The sequence below is a fragment of the Schistocerca cancellata genome, chromosome 5 (assembly GCF_023864275.1).
Source record: "Schistocerca cancellata isolate TAMUIC-IGC-003103 chromosome 5, iqSchCanc2.1, whole genome shotgun sequence".
NCBI classification, from domain to species: Eukaryota; Metazoa; Arthropoda; class Insecta; order Orthoptera; family Acrididae; genus Schistocerca; species Schistocerca cancellata.
The window spans coordinates 621,377,804-621,397,020 of NC_064630.1; the positions used below are offsets into that span (position 1 = coordinate 621,377,804).

The 19,217-nt window shown below is 39.4% G+C and overlaps 1 protein-coding gene across 2 annotated transcripts in view; it reads left to right on the forward strand.

The window, feature by feature from the left end:
* LOC126187716 (saccharopine dehydrogenase-like oxidoreductase) overlaps positions 1-19,217 on the forward strand; it is a 118,424-nt gene that overhangs the window by 62,728 nt on the left and 36,479 nt on the right. For both annotated transcript variants that reach the window (XM_049928959.1, XM_049928960.1), the window contains exons 3-4: positions 5,317-5,504; positions 5,589-5,718. In XM_049928959.1, the coding sequence (XP_049784916.1) occupies positions 5,317-5,504; positions 5,589-5,718 (318 nt within the window). The remainder of the gene's footprint in view (positions 1-5,316; positions 5,505-5,588; positions 5,719-19,217) is intronic.

Sequence of the window (19,217 nt, forward strand, 5' to 3'; positions counted from 1 at the left end):
GTGTCACATCCCATCGCACGCCTTCATCTCATTTTGTGACAGATGCCGTAGTGGACTGACAAGACAGCCAGTCCACAGTGACGGGTAACCGAAAGGCACGCGTACACACACGCCGACTGGCGTGAAGTCTGGAACAGGATACGTTATTAATGCACTAAAGAAAAGTATGTAGCGTCTCTTTACTTAACTTTAATTCATCCTTGTGGTACATCGCTCTTGACTATACAAATGAGACACTCTCCAGATATGGTTAATGGCGCCTTGTTAGGTCGTAGTCATGGACTTAGCTGAAGGCTATTCTAACTGTCTCTCGGCAAATGAGAGAAAGGTTTCGTCAGTGTAGTCGCTAGCAAAGTCGTCGTACAACTGGGGCAAGTGCTAGTCCGTCTTTCTAGACCTGCCATGTGGTGGCGCTAGGTCTGCAATTACTGACAGTGGCGACACGCGGGTCCGACATGTACTAATGGACCGCGGCCGATTTAAAGCTACCACCTAGCAAGTGTGGTGTCTGGCGGTGACACCACAGATGCATCATGCGCCAGTGGGAGACTGAATGGTTTCAGGTGAGAGACAACAAACTGTGGTTGCTCAAATCAACAACAAAGGTGTGGCGGACTTTGTGTCAGCCTTGCCGCTGGAAGGAGGTTCTGCTTACCAGACTGCGTATTGGACATAGTCCTTTAACACATGGCTTCCTCCTCTGGTGGGAAGATCCACCAGTCTGTGAAGTTTGTGGCATGCCACTTTCAGTTCAGCATATTGTGCCTGTGTTTATGCTGTATACTGGTATTAGGGAAGCCTTCAGTCTCGCTGGTGATCTGCCCACCATCCTCACAGATACCAATTCCAGTGTTACAAGGGTGGTGGCATTTTGGGCACTATTAGGCCTCATCCCTAAATTGGTGGGGAAGGGCAGCAGCCTGTAATACATTATGAACTACTCCGCATGTGGGGACAGCCTTTGTCCCCACCCTTGAGATTTGCATGCTGACTTTTCATTAGGGTGCTGATGACCATGATGTTGAGTGCCCCTCAACCCAAATAAAAATAATAATAATAATAATCATCATCATACAGAGCAGCACAAACTTTGATGCAGCTTCAGCAACCTTCACAAGCAATAGACAGACACCCTACAGTGCAAATGTTCAAATCTTCATGTTACGGGCCACGGGACAGATACAATGCCCCAATTCACAATTACCACAAGTTGGCTCCAGAAAGAACTCCCTTTCCCATTGGCCACACACACACCATTCAGCGAAGACAACACATCCTCTGTCCACACTCTGGCCAGGCAAAGACCTTCCGCCAACTTTGTAGTGTTGATCTTCAAGCATTTTACCACAACTGGCACAGAATAAAGTATACACACTGAAGATGACTCATTTAATGATACATATTCAGGGCATAAAAAATTAAAACAGACATAATTGTGTTTTTTATAATTTTACCTCCAATAGCTTATTATTCTATAATTATTATCCAACAAGTTGCAGGTTCTCAGTTTACAATGACAACACCTCTTTTCCAAAGTTTTACTTTCCAGGGTAATATTACTATTTTCATTTTAGTCTGACTAAGCAAAGCAATCTACAACAATTAAGTGATAGTAGTTAATATTGGAAACATTGTTAAGTAGTTGTTAAGTGTGGAATGTCCTGCTGTGTGCACTCTGACTTGCCATACATACAGATTTGGTGCAACCGATATCGGCTCAAAATATCAAGACTCAACAGCAAGTGTAATTCTTCACCTGCTGCAGAGGCCTGATTGTCGTTGGCCTTGCAGCTTCCTGTTGCCTTGGAAACCACAGAGACAAGGGCACAGGCAATAATGTCATTCCCAGAACAGTTGTAGATGATAGAGGAGAACAGTCATTCTGAAATGTCAAATCAGTACAGCAGTACATATTATAATCTCTTGTGCACTGCAAGTAATGAGACATCTCTATTGCCCACTGTTGTAAATGATACTGTACTAAGGAAACATTGTGAGTATAATGCAGAAAGGCTATCGTTGTTGTTGTTGTGGTCTTCAGTCCTGAGACTGGTTTGATGCAGCTCTCCATGTTACTCTATCCTGTGCAAGCTGCTTCATCTCCCAGTACCTACTGCAACCTACATCCTTCTGAATCTGCTTAGTGTATTCATCTCTTGGTCTCCCTCTATGATTTTTACCCTCCATGCTGCCCTCCAATACTAAATTGGTGATCCCTTGATGCCTCAGAACATGTCCTATCAGCCGATCCCTTCTTCTGGTCAAGTTGTGCCACAAATTTCTCTTCTCCCCAATCCTATTCAATACTTCCTCATTAGTTATGTGATCTACCCATCTAATCTTCAGCATTCTTCTGTAGCACCACATTTCGAAAGCTTCTATTCTCTTCTTGTCCAAACTATTTACCGTCCATGTTTCACTTCCATACATGGCTACACTCCATACAAATACTTTCAGAAATGACTTCCTGACACTTAAATCTATACTCGATGTTAACAAATTTCTCTTCTTCAGAAATGCTTTCCTTGCCATTGCCAGTCTACATTTTATATCCTCTCTACTTCAACCATCATCAGTTATTTTGCTCCCCAAATAGCAAAACTCCTTTACTACTTTAAGTGTCTCATTTCCTAATCTAATTCCCTCAGCATCACCCGACATAATTCGACTACATTCCATTATCCTCGTTTTGCTTTTGTTGATGTTCATCTTATATCCTCCTTTCAAGACACTGTCCATTCCAGTCAACTGCTCTTCCAAGTCCTTTGCTGTCTCTGACAGAATTACAATGTCATAGGCGAACCTCAAAGTTTTTATTTCTTCTCCATGGATTTTAATACCTACTCCAAATTTTTCTTTTGTTTCCTTTACTGCTTGCTCAATATACAGATTGAATAATGTCGGGGAGAGGCTACAACCCTGTCTTACTCCCTTACCAACCACTGCTTCCCTTTCATGTCCCTCGACTCTTATAACTGCCATCTGGTTTCTGTAAAAATTGTAAATAGCCTTTTGCTCCCTGTATTTTACCCCTGCCACCTTCAGAATTTGAAAGAGAGTATTCCAGTCAACATTGTCAAAAGCTTTCTCTAAGTCTACAAATGCTAGAAATGTACATTTGCCTTTCCTTAATCTTTCTTCTAAGGTAAGTCATAAGGCCAGTATTGCCTCACGTGTTCCAGTATTTCTACGGAATCCAAACTGATCTTCCCTGAGGTCGGCTTCTACTAGTTTTTCCATTCGTCTGTAAAGAATTCGTGTTAGTATTTTGCAACTGTGGCTTATTAAACTGATTGTTCGGTAATTTTCACATCTGTCAACACCTGCTTTCTTTGGGATTGGAATTATTATATTCTTCTTGAAGTCTGAGGGTATTTTGCCTGTTTCGCACATCTTGCCCACCAGATGGTAGAGTTTAGTCAGGACTGGCTCTCCCAAGGCCGTCAGTAGTTCCAATGGAATGTTGTCTATTCCGGGGGCCTTGTTTCGACTCAGGTCTTTCAGTGCTCTGTCAAACTCTTCACGCAGTATCGTATCTCCCATTTCATCTTCATCTACATCCTCTTCCATTTCCATAATATTGTCCTGAAGTACATCGCCCTTGTATAGACCCTCTATATACTCCTGCCACCTTTCTGCTTTCCGTTCTTTGCTTAGAACTGGGTTTCCATCTGAACTCTTGATGTTCATACAAGTGGTTCTCTTATCTCCAAAGGTCTCTTTAATTTTCCTGTAGGCAGTATCTATCTTACCCCTCATGAGATAAGCCTCTACATCCTTACATTTGTTCTCTAGCCATCCCTGCTTAGCCATTTTGCACTTCCTGTCGATCTCATTTTTGAGGCGTTTGTATTCCTTTTTGCCTGCTTCATTTACTGCATTTTTATATTTTCTCCTTTCATCAATTAAATTCAATATTTCTTCTGTTACCCAAGGATTTCTACTAGCCCTCGTCTTTTTACCTACTTGATCCTCTGATGCCTTCACTACTTCATCCCTCAAAGCTATCCATTCTTCTTCTACTGTGTTTCTTTCCCCCATTCCTGTCAATTGTTCCCTTATGCTCTCCCTGAAACTCTGTACAACCTCTGGTTTAGTCAGTTTATCCAGGTCCCATCTCCTTAAATTCGCACCTTTTTGCAGTTTCTTCAGTTTTAATCTACAGGTCATAACCAGTAGATTGTGGTCAGAGTCCACATCTGCCCCTGGAAATGTCTTACAATTTAAAACCTGGTTCCTAAATCCCTGTCTTACCATTATATAATCTATCTGATACCTTTTAGTATCTCCAGGGTTCTTCCATGTATACAAACTTCTTTTATGATTCTTAAACCAAGTGTTAGCTATGATTAAGTTGTGCTCCGTGCAAAATTCTACGAGGGGGCTTCCTCTTTCATTTCTTAGCCCCAATCCATATTCACCTACTACGTTTCCTTCTCTCCCTTTCCCTACACTTGAATTCCAGTCACCCATGACTAAAGGCTATCGCAAAACTGATTATGTTATTTTAGCATCTTAAATAGATCAGAGCTCTCTTTCAGCACCCACTCACAGAAAAAGGTGATGAAGTCTAGTAGCACTGCATAGCAGGTCCCTTACATCAAATAATTTCAGGAATGGTGACTGCAAAATACCTGTAAGATAAAAGTTCACATACATATTAGCGGAACGACATTTCATGTATGGAATGGAACACAACATATTAAAAACATTCATACATAACACTCCAACAGTGTGACTTATTCCACATAGCCAAAGGTACTTCTTGATGACAAGTCTGTGGAACATGTATGACTGAATGTATGGCTAACTGTATCAAAAAGGAAAGAGAGAGAGAGAGAGAGAGAGAGAATGAGAACAAACCTTGCAAGAAAACTAAAACTATAAGACAGAATTGGTGGCCAGTCCTTACATTCAGGAAGTGAAATTTCAGTATTGCAGAGAGAGAGAGAGAGAGAGAGAGAGAGAGAGAGAGAGAGAGAGAGAGAACTACGTACACTATCCCAACTGTTGAAACTATTAGTTCATTCATTAAGAAGGAGAGAACAATAGGAGGAGAGGAAGGTAAAATAGAGGACAATGATCTTACTAATATTTTTGACAAAGGGACTATTAGTTCTGACAATTAGAATAGTGCTTGTACTTTTACACAAGTCTCTCGGTAGTACTGCTGAAGGCAAGGCACAGCCACAAATTCTGTTTCAGTTTTATATTGTTTTGTATGGATAACTGCTTCATTAAAAACACATTTATAAACAGGTGATTTTACACCTGTTAGGACCTCTACCTTTGAGTTTATTGTGACTTTTGTTTTAGGGGAAGATTTGTCATACATACCAATTATAGAGGCAGACCTGCAGAATTTTGACTCACTGCTTCATATGGCCTCAAGAGCTCGTGTTGTTGTGAACTGTGTTGGTCCTTATAGATTTTATGGTGAGCCAGTAGTAAAAGCATGTATAGAGAGTGGTGCTCATCAAGTTGATGTTACTGGTGAAATTCAGGCAAGTAACTTTTGCATTGCTTCTAAACATTATAATCTTGGGAACTTAGTTTTCAAGGAAAATTCTGTTCCCTTTTTGGTACAGTACATCCAAAAACTTATGCTCAGCTACAACACATTGGCAGAAGAGAAAGGTGTCTTCATTATTAATGCCTGTGGTTTCGACTGCATTCCAACAGACTTGGGAGTAGTGTTCCTGCAAAATAAGTTTGGAGGTATGTGATGACTTGTTATAATTTAAATATTAAGTAAAATATAAGTTATTTATTGCCCCCTATGTAAAAGCACAAAGAGACTTTTAAAATGTTTCATTCAAATTATTTAATACTTACAAGACTACAAGTGAATTTCAAATGGGTGGCGGTGGTGGTGGTGGTGGTGGTGGTGGTGGTGGTGGTGGTGGTGATGGTGATGATGGCAATGATGTTATTAAAGTATGCTTTAAAATGATTTTGCTTAATCTGTAGCTAGGTATCAGTAAGCATTTTGCAAAAAATAAAGTCTGTATACGTGGCTTGCACGCTGACTGTTTCTATGGTATTACTTTAGAAAGTGCACAAATGATATCTAACATGAAGTTAACTAAGTATCCAACTGTTTATAAAACCATGGAGTCTCATTTTACTGTGTTAACACTAGAACCAGACAAACTGATCATTCTGAAATTTTGTCTATATCTGTAATCACAATATTTTTATGTTATACTTCAAATGTTTGTGGCTATTGTTTCCTTCCCCCAGTAACCCCACTGTAAAAATTATAAACCTGTATGTATACTCATTGCTTTTATCTCTCGCTGTATACTTACAAATACAGCAGCAAGCATTTTGGTTGCTTAATATTTCTTTATGCAGTTATGTCACTTGAGACCCGCATTGAGTTTCAGAACAATAGTTCAGAGGTAGAAAAATTGAAAGATAATTAGAAGCTATTACTATGACTATATTCCAGACAGTTCAGAACTAAGTGAAAGTTGTTGTGATGTGTACATAGAAGTTACATCAGTGACTGCTACAGTAGCAAAATAAACTTCCCCATCAAAACCAGTATGTCAATTAGTAATAAATAGTATTTTATTCAACAGAGGATGACAGGGAGGAAGAGGTAAGTGTTAGTTACCTTCACCATTTTTTTGCGAACTGTTCAAAATTCAGGAAAGAATGGACAGAATGGAATGTTTCTGGCCATATCTTGAATGCATCTGAGAGACTACAAAAGCAAAATGTAGTACACTATACAGCAGGACCAAAGACACTTTCAGACAGAAACATCAAAATTCACAGCAGTACTAGTTCTTAGTGGCAGTTCATAAATGACACAGTGCTAGAACGTATAACACTGTGCACAAAGACAGAAACCCATAAGAACTTGGAGTATGCAATGACTACATTTTCGTATGGTTGTGCCTTTCTTGTGCTATAGGTTCAAAATTGATAACTTGTCAACTGAAAACTGACAACCCACAGTTCTTTTGTGATACAATGTCAAGAATTAAATTTAGAGACATATTGAATTTTTATGCTCTGATATCAAGGTAGAAAGGTCAAGAAGACTCAAGCAGACAGAGTTTGCTTTCGTGTCAAAAATTTGGAATCATTTGATTGAAAATTGTTTTGTATTTCACAGTCGCAGAAAAACTTTCCCATTAAGGTGAGATGTTGATTTGCACTTCACTTTGATTAGTAAGACTTATTAATTCAGCCACAAATGTAATGTGAAATATCTCTTCAATGGATTTCTAAACCTTGGGAAAAGATGATCAACCAGAGAAGGACACCATTCCTTAGAACAGAAGAAATGTAACAACAGATTTTCACCTGGCCAAAATACAGAAAGCTAAGGGTATAAGCCTAATGCCTGTTGGATATAGTAAACAATTTAAGAAGAGAGGTAACAAAATCAGGAAGAATCTCAAAGCACTACCATATGAAACTATTGTGACGCAACATGGAGGTACAACCTCCTCTACTTATCAAGGCGTGAAAACAAAAATGTTCTCATCCTCAGTACTCTTAAATCAAGTATACAAACAAAGAACTATTTGATGTGTCTTCCAGAAACTGTAAAATTTTGTAATGAATGAAATATAGAGTAGCTATATTGGACCAGGTGACTAGAAAATATTCAGTGGAAGCAGCTATTTGGAGATGGTCAGTACAAGTGTTCAATGCATTCAACTTCACTGGAAGAAATTCGTTGTGCCTTTAAGAACAGTTACAGGGAAAGTTAACAGCAGTAAACAGTTTCTGCAGAATCTCAGCAAATAACTAAGGTGTGAACATGTGAAGAGTAGGTGACAAATGTATTTCCTGTAATCAGCGGTGGAACAAATAATGAAGATGAACCAGTGAATAAGAAATGTAGATGGCAATGCAGAGTGACAGAATGCATGAACAAAATGACTAACAAATGTGACACTAGTAACAAACATGTATATCAAAAATGTATGGAAGTTAACTTGAAGAAATGCGTTATTTACATTTAGGTTGGGGTGTATTTTCCCCTCTTCTCCTGCTGATGTATAATCTGTAAGGTTTGTGGTGGGTCTTATACGAGCACTAGTGGGAGGTTGCATCCCTGGCCAATATAACTGGGCAATATTCTGCTGACCATAATACACCGCCAGATGAAAGTATATTACCTTTACCCTCTCTTCTCAGAGTTGTTGTTTGGTGGGCCAGATCCTTCCATGCCACCTCCCTGTCAATCCAACTGCGGTGAAGATTCCTGGAATGCTTCCACAAGTTCTCTCTACTGCATTACTAGGTAAATAGCCACACTTCTCACAAACAGGGGTATATTTTGCCCAACATTTTCACTATTACTTTTAACAACACAACAAACAATTGCTATGGTAATACCACTCTCTTGAGTACATTCAAAAACGTCCACACATGTGTACTTTAGGACCTGAGAGAGCAATCAAAACACAGATAAAAAACTACTGCTGTTCAAATGTTCTTTTTAGAGAACTTAACTTCTTTAATATCCCACCTTCCAAGTGTATGGACTTGTATTGCAAAGCCTTTGTGTGCAATAATGTGGAGGTGTAAATTGTCTCCACCACTGCACTAAAATCCTTTCACCTCTCTACTGTAAACCATATGGAAAAACCTCTTGTTATTTACAACAAATTTTAAGAATAATCTGTGGATTATCCTTTTAACACAACTTATTCCCTCTTTCACCAAAGACCACTTCTGCATCTTAGTACAGTAAAATATACCTATTTCATTCAGTGTCGTAGTGCCTCATATTAATTCCTATTCTACTATGATACAGGTCAATCCCCTTCTTGGTGCCCCTGCCCACACAGTATAAGTCAGCCTTTCTTAGGTCCGCCTATCTGCCTTTTATTCGTCATTCCATATTAGAGAGTACACTCCACATTTCAGATACATTTATATCTTCCATTACTTTTTCTTCTAATTTCGCCCATATTACTTTGAGGTTCCCTTTTGATTTCCATGTCTGCACTCTGTTTCAGGTGTAAAGTCTCTTGCTTACTACCTTCTCCATATCTTAACTCATCTATTGACAACACTACATGTCTAAGTATTCTTAACTGCTCTCTATTCTTTCTTTTGTTCTCTATTTTCTTAAAACCCAAGCTCCAGCTAGATTACCAATTCAAAAACTTACTGTCTCCACTGTCATCTTCTATTAATCCATTTTCTGTACCTGTATCCTATCTTCCTATCTGTCATCCTATTATTATAGTCACATGAAATACTATTTAGTACTTGGTTGCTTGTCCCCTACCCCCTCATAATTTATGATATGTCAGCATTATGTAAACCTTTCTCCTGAACAGTGTGGGTCAATTAAATATTATGCTTTTGGGTGTGGACTATCCACAATCTTAAATGGTCCTGCATATTTCAGAAAAAAATTCTGCATTTCCTTTTTAAGATTAGAACTATGATGTTCTTCTTTTACCATCACAAGATCATTTATTTCAAATGTTGGGTTTATTGCTGATGTATTATAATTTTGCAATCTTTTATTAGCTGCTATATGCAATTCATTTTCTACTATTTTGTCTAAGTTAACACTTTCTTCCTGTTGTACCTCTGGCCATTTGAAGAATTTTAATAGTGGTTTCCCTATAAATTTTATTCATAGTATTTCTACAGGAGACAATCCTGTAGACAAATGGGGTAGTTCATTCAAAACCAATTGAAATTCTGGCACTAATTTTGCCCAAGTTGTATGTCTCGGTGAACAATAAGTTCTGCATAAATGTCCTATCTCCTTCATAACTCTTTCACACGGATTCGATTTTGGATGATATTTTGATATCATGACATGCCTTATGTTCTCTCAAGCTATAAACTCTTTAAATGATTGACTCACGAGCTGTGAACCATTATACATTAATAATCTCGTAGGTTTTCCTACCTCTACAAAATATTTGTGCATACAGTTTATAACTGTCTCTGTGTTAGCTTGTTTAATTGGATATAATGTAATATATTTAGACCAACACTCTAATAGAACATAAATATATCTGACACCTCCTTGACTTGATGGTAATGGTCCATAAAAATCCGAAGCTGTTAAATCATGTAAAGCTCTAGGTATTATAGGATACATTGTGTAATGTGTTCCTTTATTATTTTCCTTCACCTTTTGACAGACTTGACATGTCTGGAGTAATCTAACAACTTTCTTACGTAGGTGTTTAAAATGGCAAAACTTTATCATATGTTTTATACACTTCCTTATTGCAAAATTCCCATAACCTTTATGTATAAACCAAATTAAATCATTTTGTGCTCACTCGGGTACACATAATTTCCAATATGATGTATTTTTATTCTCTCTCCAAAACAACACTTGATTGATCACTGTCAAAATATTGTCTTCTGTGGATGGTAACTCATTTTTCCCATACTTTAACATTTTTAAGATTTAACTCTTCTTCATCTTTCATTCCTTGACTGATTTTAGTAGCTAACACACGTACTTCGTCTTTCGTATAGCTTATTTTCATAAAATTTGTATTAAAAATCATTCCTGGTCCAGCATTTTACTGAGAATTACACATTCCTAATGGCAATATTGACAAAGCCTCTGGTACACAATTTAATGTTCCCTTGATGTATACTATTTGTATCTGAAACTGTTGTAAAAGCAATACCCACCTCATGAGCCTCCTATGTAATAAACGACTTTCCATTAAGAATATCAATGCTTGGTGATCTGTATATACACTCCTGGAAATTGAAATAAGAACACCGTGAATTCATTGTCCCAGGAAGGGGAAACTTTATTGACTCATTCCTGGGGTCAGATACATCACATGATCACACTGACAGAACCACAGGCACATAGACACAGGCATCAGAGCATGCACAATGTCGGCACTAGAACAGTGTATATCCACCTTTCGCAGCAATGCAGGCTGCTATTCTCCCATGGAGACGATCGTAGAGATGCTGGATGTAGTCCTGTGGAACGGCTTGCCATGCCATTTCCACCTGGCGCCTCAGTTGGACCAGCGTTCGTGCTGGACGTGCAGACCGCGTGAGACGACGCTTCATCCAGTCCCAAACATGCTCAATGGGGGACAGGTCCGGAGATCTTGCTGGCCAGGGTAGTTGACTTACACCTTCTAGAGCACGTTGGGTGGCACGGGATACATGCGGACGTGCATTGTCCTGTTGGAACAGCAAGTTCCCTTGCCGGTCTAGGAATGGTAGAATGATGGGTTCGATGACGGTTTGGATGTACCGTGCACTATTCAGTGTCCCCTCGATGATCACCAGTGGTGTACGGCCAGTGTAGGAGATCGCTCCCCACACCGTGATGCCGGGTGTTGGCCCTGTGTGCCTCGGTCGTATGCAGTCCTGATTGTGGCGCTCACCTGCACGGCGCCAAACACGCATACGACCATCATTGGCACCAAGGCAGAAGCGACTCTCATCGCTGAAGGCGATACGTCTCCATTCGTCCCTCCATTCACGCCTGTCGCGACACCACTGGAGGCGGGCTGCACGATGTTGGGGCGTGAGCGGAAGACGGCCTAACGGTGTGCGGGACCGTAGCCCAGCTTCATGGAGACGGTTGCGAATGGTCCTCGCCGATACCCCAGGAGCAACAGTGTCCCTAATTTGCTGGGAAGTGGCGGTGCGGTCCCCTACGGCACTGCGTAGGATCCTACGGTCTTGGCGTGCATCCGTGCGTCACTGCGGTCCGGTCCCAGGTCTACGGGCACGTGCACCTTCCGCCGACCACTGGCGACAACATCGATGTACTGTGGAGACCTCACGCCCCACGTGTTGAGCAATTCGGCGGTACGTCCACCCGGCCTCCCGCATGCCCACTATACGCCCTCGCTCAAAGTCCGTCAACTGCACATACGGTTTACGTCCACGCTGTCGCGGCATGCTACCAGTGTTAAAGACTGCGATGGAGCTCCGTATGCCATGGCAAACTGGCTGACACTGACGGCGGCGGTGCACAAATGCTGCGCAGCTAGCGCCATTTGACGGCCGACACCGCGGTTCCTGGTGTGTCCGCTGTGCCGTGCGTGTGATCATTGCTTGTACAGCCCTCTCGCAGTGTCCGGAGCAAGTATGGTGGGTCTGACACACCGGTGTCAATGTGTTCTTTTTTCCATTTCCAGGAGTGTATAACGATATCTGAACCCCAAATCAGTGTTTCAAATTTCTTTAAACTCCATACAACAGCAAATAATTCTTTCTCCACTGCTGTATAATTCAGCTCATGTTTGTCTAGGCCGTGACTAGCGAAAACAGTGGTTTTATGTTCTCCCTCTTCTGGGTCCCATTTCCCTTGAAATACTTCTGCTGCTATGCCATGTTCTGATGCATCTGTTGTGATGCCAAATGGTTCATGAAGACTCAGTTTAAAATAGGAGCACTGACCAGGGTATCCTATACTTCCTGGAATGCCTTTTCTGCATTTTCATCCCATATCCATTTCACCTTTTGCTTTAATAGCGATAGTAGATGTGGATTATTCATGACCTCTCCTTGTATATACCATCTATAAAATCCCACTAATCCTAAAAAGGAACACAACTATTTCACATTCTGTGGATGTGGACAGTCTTTAATCATTCTAATGCATTCTGGATCTGGCTTAATTCCTCTTATTCCTACGAGATGACCCCAAGTAAATCACAATGTTCCTCCCAGGTTTCTGAAACAATCAGTATATCATCTACATAAATCAATAGCTCTTGTAACAACTTTCTCCCTAATGCTTGATCTAATGCTCTTATAAACACTGTTACTGATATATTTAACCCAAATGGCAAAAGTTCAAACTGGTATGATTTTCCGTCATATAGGAATGCAGTATAAGGTATAGATTTTTTTAGCTAATTTCACCTGCCAGTACCCAGTCATCAGATCCACAGAACTAAAATAATTTGCTTTTTCAAAACAAGCAAGTAGTTCATCTATGCATATGAGACAATCTCTCCCTGGTTCAATGTGATTATTCAAGGTTCTCGCGTCTAGTACTAGGAGCGCACCACCTGCTGCCTTTCTGACAACTAACAGTGAATTGTTGTATACGCTTGTACTTCTTTCTATAACATTATTATCTAACATTTTAAATGATTAATGGAAAATCTCATATAAAGATGTGAAACAAATACTAACAAAGAGATAGAGGGGCTGGCCAGTACTTACCTCAGCTCAGTACAGCCGATAGATACACAAAAAACAGAACCGAAAATTTACGTTCCTAGTTTTCGGAACAAATGTTCCTTCATTAGGGAGGAGAGAGGGGAAAGAAAGGGAAGAAGGGAAAGAAGATTCAGTTACTCACAACCCAGGTTATGAAGCAACAGGGAAAGGAAAACAGGGAGGGTAGCAAGGATGGAAGCATGGTTGTCAGAGGGAAGCCAAAGATATTCTACTGTAAGTACTGTGCCAGCTTCAAACCAAGGAGGATGCATACAAAAGTAAAGATGTATATAGTATAAAGCTAAACACAACTATGTAGGATGAAAAGATGCGTGAATGGCTGAAGAGGAAAGGGAAAGATGAGAAGACTGAAGAGTAAATGGGAGTGAGGTTGTTTAACGTAGGTTCAGTCCAGGGGGATGGCGGGATGAAAGGATGTGTTGGAGTGCAAGTTCCCATCTCCGCAGTTCAGAGGGACTGGTGTTGGGTGGGAGAAGCCAAATGGCACATATGTTGTAGCAGGTTCCTAGGTCCCTAGAATTATGCTGGAGGGCATGCTCCGCTACTGGGTATTGGACATCTCCTAGGCGGACAGTTCGTCTATGTCCGTTCATGCGCTCAGCCAGTTTAGTTGTTGTCATACCGATGTAAAAGGCTGTGCAGTGCAGGCATGTCAGTCGACAAATGACATGTGCAGTTTCACACGTGGCCCTGCCTTGAATTGTGTGTGTTTTACCAGTAGCGGGGCTGGAGTAGGTGGTTGTGGGGGGGATGCATGGGGCAGGTTTTGCAGTGGGGTCGGTTACAGGGGTAGGAACCGCTGGGTAGCCCAATATGAGAGAAATAGTGAAAGATTATTCTTAGCACTGAAGTTGGAACTGGAAATGATTAAGATTTGCTTTTCAATAAGTCTCTTCTCCTGTCCATATTTTCAAAAACAACTGTGATGTACATCAAAATAACATTTCTGCTTGTTTTATTGATTTCTCCAGTTACTTTCAAAATTTTCAATACTGAACTCCACATCAGTAGGGATATAATAATTTCTAATTCTTATATAATTTTTCGATTAAAATACTTGTGTAGAACTTTTATTACATATAAGAGTAAAAAAATAGCCAATTACCCATGGGCCTTCCATGTAATCAAAATTCCAACCAGTAAATTGGTTCTTCCTTGTAGCACAAAAAGAAAAGTACTTCCCTACACAGAGGACAAAGGGCACTAAGACCATGATAATTACTTGCAGCCTCTGAGTCCCCCCTCCATCATACTAAATCAATATACACTATTACTGGTGCCCACATCTTAATGCATACAAATAGTTCTAAGATCACAATATTAAATACTGCTACAACTGTTTGAGTCTTCATACATCATAATCTATCGCAGTATGCTATAGTTGGTGCCACCCCTTAATAAGGATGCAAAGAGTCCTCAGACTACAATTCATTTATATCTGCTTGCATATAAAAAAAAACACAACCTCCACTTCACTTTTTTCTGGTCAGTTTTCCTGCTCTACATGCTATAAATACACACTCCAGTTTGATTCTCTAACAATGCCCTACAGTTATATGTTGAGCATGGACTCAATTTTACTGGGCTATCTGCTGAGGCAGCAATCTTGCGTGCCAGTGACCACCTAATGTGTGTATTCATGAAATGGAAAATGTGACAACTAAAATAGCAATTTATTGAAATCCAAAAATTGTTACTGAATATAATAAGGCAAATACTACAACCCACCTTTCGGATGAATTGTGTGTATATAGCAGTCCATTGGGAAAGACAGTAAAATAGGATCAAAAGTTAGCATTCAATCTCACTATTGCTGTGAATGTGTTATATGTATTCCAATATGTAGTGGGATGGTAAGTGTCAGTCATGATATTTTGGAAACAGTTGACAGATGCTTTCACATGGCATTCACATGAAGAAACTCCAGTCACTACTGATACAAACTCACTATCGATACATGAAGAAGCAAACATTGGTTGGGCAAAAAGGGAGGAAAAGTGCTTAATGTATGTAGATATTGTTCTGAATGTTGCAAGACAAATATGAAAACATTTAGGCCCAATGCATCTAAAAAAATTACCTAAAGAGGTGGTTACCTTTTGTTATGCATGAAACTCTAAACCGCATCTTTGTGCTGATCATTTTAATGAACTTCATTAAAATTACAACATTTGTTTTTTAAACTCATTACTGCTCTTCCCATGCACTGATGTCATCCGAATGAAAAGTACACTGTCAGGCCAAAGGATGTGACGCAACCCAAACCAAGAGTCCACTCTCTGTCCTGCAGGACTGATGGCATGCTTTATTTTTTAATAGATACAACAAATGTGGTTATCTCTGCCACTGGGCTCAAAAAACTCTTGGAAGATCTGGATATACATAAGTGACTAAAATTTTGAGATTTGTTCTCTAGTATTTATTACTTTGTCTAGTCACTTACAGATAATCATACATTTTGGTACTAAATATTCTGTTGATCTTCCAGTAGTGGTCTAGCATCATTGCCTTGGTGTGTGGCATACCCACAACTGCAAAGGGTCTTTTTTCATTTAAAGGATAAAATTTTTTAACTACTTTCTTATTTTTTTATAGTACTCTTATGGCTTTCAACTAGAACTAAATCTCCCACTTTGTACTGCACAGCAAGGACACCCATGTCTGGGGGCAAGTGGTTCCATGAGTGCCCCCTAGCTCACAGGTAAAGGACAAAAATATTGTGTAGTCAGATGCTTTTCTTTCAAGATGATTTAAAATCTGGTATTAAGTAGATTTTTATCTAGGTCTTAACTGGAACTTTTTATGGCTAGTTACAAGTGTTCTTCCAAAATACTGAAAGTACAAACTTTTGCATGGCCCCCTTGCTGCACAGGTTTCCCACATACTTATCTTTTTTTCATCTCACCCCCTTATTGTCTAAACATTGTTTAATATTTATTGTTTGTATTTCTGTGTCTACTACAAAATGTATGTGGCAGTGGACCAAAAAGGTCTGCAACCACATGATCCCAAGTGCATTCTGCCATTCTTCTTCTTTTCCTGGTGCCTTTGTCCAACAGTTCGCAGGGTTGGCATGGTTAGGATCAGATTTGGCAGGGTTAATTTAAGGAGTGGCTGGATGTCCCTCCTGTCGCCATCCTGTTATGCAAATGATGATGAGGAAGATGAAATGATGAGGTCAACACAAGGACAACACAAACACCCAGTTCCCAGGGCAGAGAAAATCATCAACCCAGCCGGGAATCGAACCCAGGACACCATGATCCAAAGGCAGCAAAGCTAGCCACTAGACCATCAGCTGCAGACTCAAGAGCATTCTGGCATTATTGGATACAAAGTAGTATATAAATGTGATGTAACTACTTTAACTTTCTGAAATGTGCTACAAATTCTCAGTAATTTGTTCTTTACTATTCTAAATATATCCTTAAAGTAATAACGTTTATTCAAATGCAATACACATTTTGGTGACCAAAATATGAATTCTCTAATTATTTGCTTATCTTTCATCTGACGCAAGTTTTGGTAATTACCAATACATGAATCCTATGTCATAGATATTATTTAATGAGGTTCCTCTCTCAGCTTGTACTTGAACAGTAGTAACAAAAGAGAGTAATTTTTCTGCTGTCAAATCTCTATGCAATCAGTTCCTTCACTACCAGAGTATCCTGTACTAGCTCCTAATTACTCCAGTTGTGGTTCCATTTCATTTTTAAATCCTGTATGTGTTTCAGCATTCTTAGTCAGGGCATGTTCCGAATTGTGCTTTTCTGTATTATTATCTTTCTAATATTTGTGCTTTATTTGCAATGTTTTGTACTGTCCGCAGCTCGTGGTCGTGCGGTAGCGTTCTCGCTTCCCGTGCCCGGGTTCGATCCCCGGCGGGGTCAGGGATTTTCTCTGCCTCGTGATGACTGGGTGTTGTGTGATATCCTTAGGTTAGTTAGGTTTAAGTAGTTCTAAGTTCTAGGGGACTGATGACCATAGATGTTAAGTCCCATAGTGCTCAGAGCCATTGGAACCATTTTGAATGTTCTGTACTGGTATTAAATTAATGGTATTTAAATGCTCAACTCTGCTTTCAGACCTTCCTTGTACCAAGTCTAAATGATTATCAAAATCTTGTACATGTTTTAATCCCAAATTCAATTTTCTAGTTTATCCTATCTCCCGTTTGAGTGAGAGACTAAATCAATCAGTTTATCATCTATGTTCAGCAGTCTTCCTTACATCTGAGAAAATATTTTCTCTCTTTAGAAAATCTGTATAAGAACATTTTTTGTTTTTGTGTGTTGTTAAGTGCGAAAACACCTGAATAATTGTTTCAAATGCCTTCCTTCCCTATTTGAGAATCATGGCCATCAATCTCCTGAGAAATAATAATTTAAAAACTCACAGGAGCATTACTTACAATAATTAATAAATTAGTAATAGTAAATGACATGTTTTTTTTTTAATCTAAACTACTCGTAAACGAATGAATTTCATTGGAAAAATCCATTATCTAAATTGAAATCCACCTAAAAAGTTCACTGCAAAACTGATATTCATGTAAGCATATAACCATATAAATGTACATTAATAATCCACTGCACAATGAATAGTATCCTATTTAAACAGAAACTACAGGGCTTTTATGAAGTGAACCCCAGTTAAAAGTTCATGTAGGCCATGTCTGCTGCTCATCAGCAGATGTTACATGAGGCAACTGTAGCTGGATGTCCACGATACTGGATGCCCCTCACGTTTGGAAAACCAGGGTGCAGATGGCTGCTAGATAGATGTAGGACAGCCACTGCACACTCTGTTACTGCTGTCCTGAACTATTGTTCCCAGAAAATGAGCTACATGCCCATTATGCAGACAGTGCACCTGAAGCTTCTATGTAATTATATAGCTCTGATTGTCAGCTTTTCATTCTCCATCTATGAAGACCATTCCAAATTATATTACATTTCCAGAAAATCTTCTTTATATTTAATATTGATTACTAAATATTCGGAGCAGCAGTTACTCTTTTTAACTCTCACTGTTGAATAGGTTAATTACATCTTTTTGATTACTGTTGCTATTAAAAAGTCACTCTTGTATATTTTGTGAATGTGATATTAATTTTTTTTAAAATTAATAAAGTTTGAATCATGAATCATTTTAAAACTTCTTGATGCAGTAGCTAAACATTAGTCTGATTTATGATCAGTGCTTATTCATCGCCACTATAAACATTATATACATATAACTCAAACACCACAGAATTAAAGTACCCCAGAATCACTTTTAAATAATTCACCAATTCACTTTAGAAAGGAGACTATTAGTTCAGTCTTTAGCTTTATAAAAAAAACTGAAATGATCACAAAAGTCTTCAGTTCTTTATAATGTGGAGCATTGCTTGGCCTTAAACTCTATACCATAGCACCTCTATGGCTAAGATCATAGTCTATATTTTTCAACTTCTCTTCATCACATGAAAGGTGATTCATTCAGAATTAGTCAAACTGAAATGATGAGTATTTGCTCTTCAGTAAGCCTCCACAATTGCTTATTTATAGACAATGAGGGTACAGAAAATTTCGCACTGTAAGAGAGGTGAGCAAGGGTGGAATTGGGGGATAAATGTGTGTCTGAGATAGTGTGAATGGGGGTGGTGCAGCTATTAGCAAAAATTTTGGAGCTCAGTCATATGGTGCCCATTCAGGCATGAGCAGCATATAACTTAGTGCCAGCCCATAGACCAACAGGTAGTGGATGCAGCAGCTGGTTGTAGATGAGGCTACGTGGCTCATATCAGTTTGGTGGCTGGTGTGTAGTAGTTCTCAGTCTAGGCAGCAGTCGATGACAGATACTGCTAGCTGCTGGAGTGACTAGTATTTGTACTTGCTTGGTTCAATTCTATTATGAAAAGGAGTTACTTCTACTCAAGTAGAGAGTTCAATAAGGCAGTATATGAGATAACCCCCCTCATCATTGTGCCAGGCTTGTGTCTTGGACCATGCCATCTCAGTGTTGTTCAAAGCATGTGCATT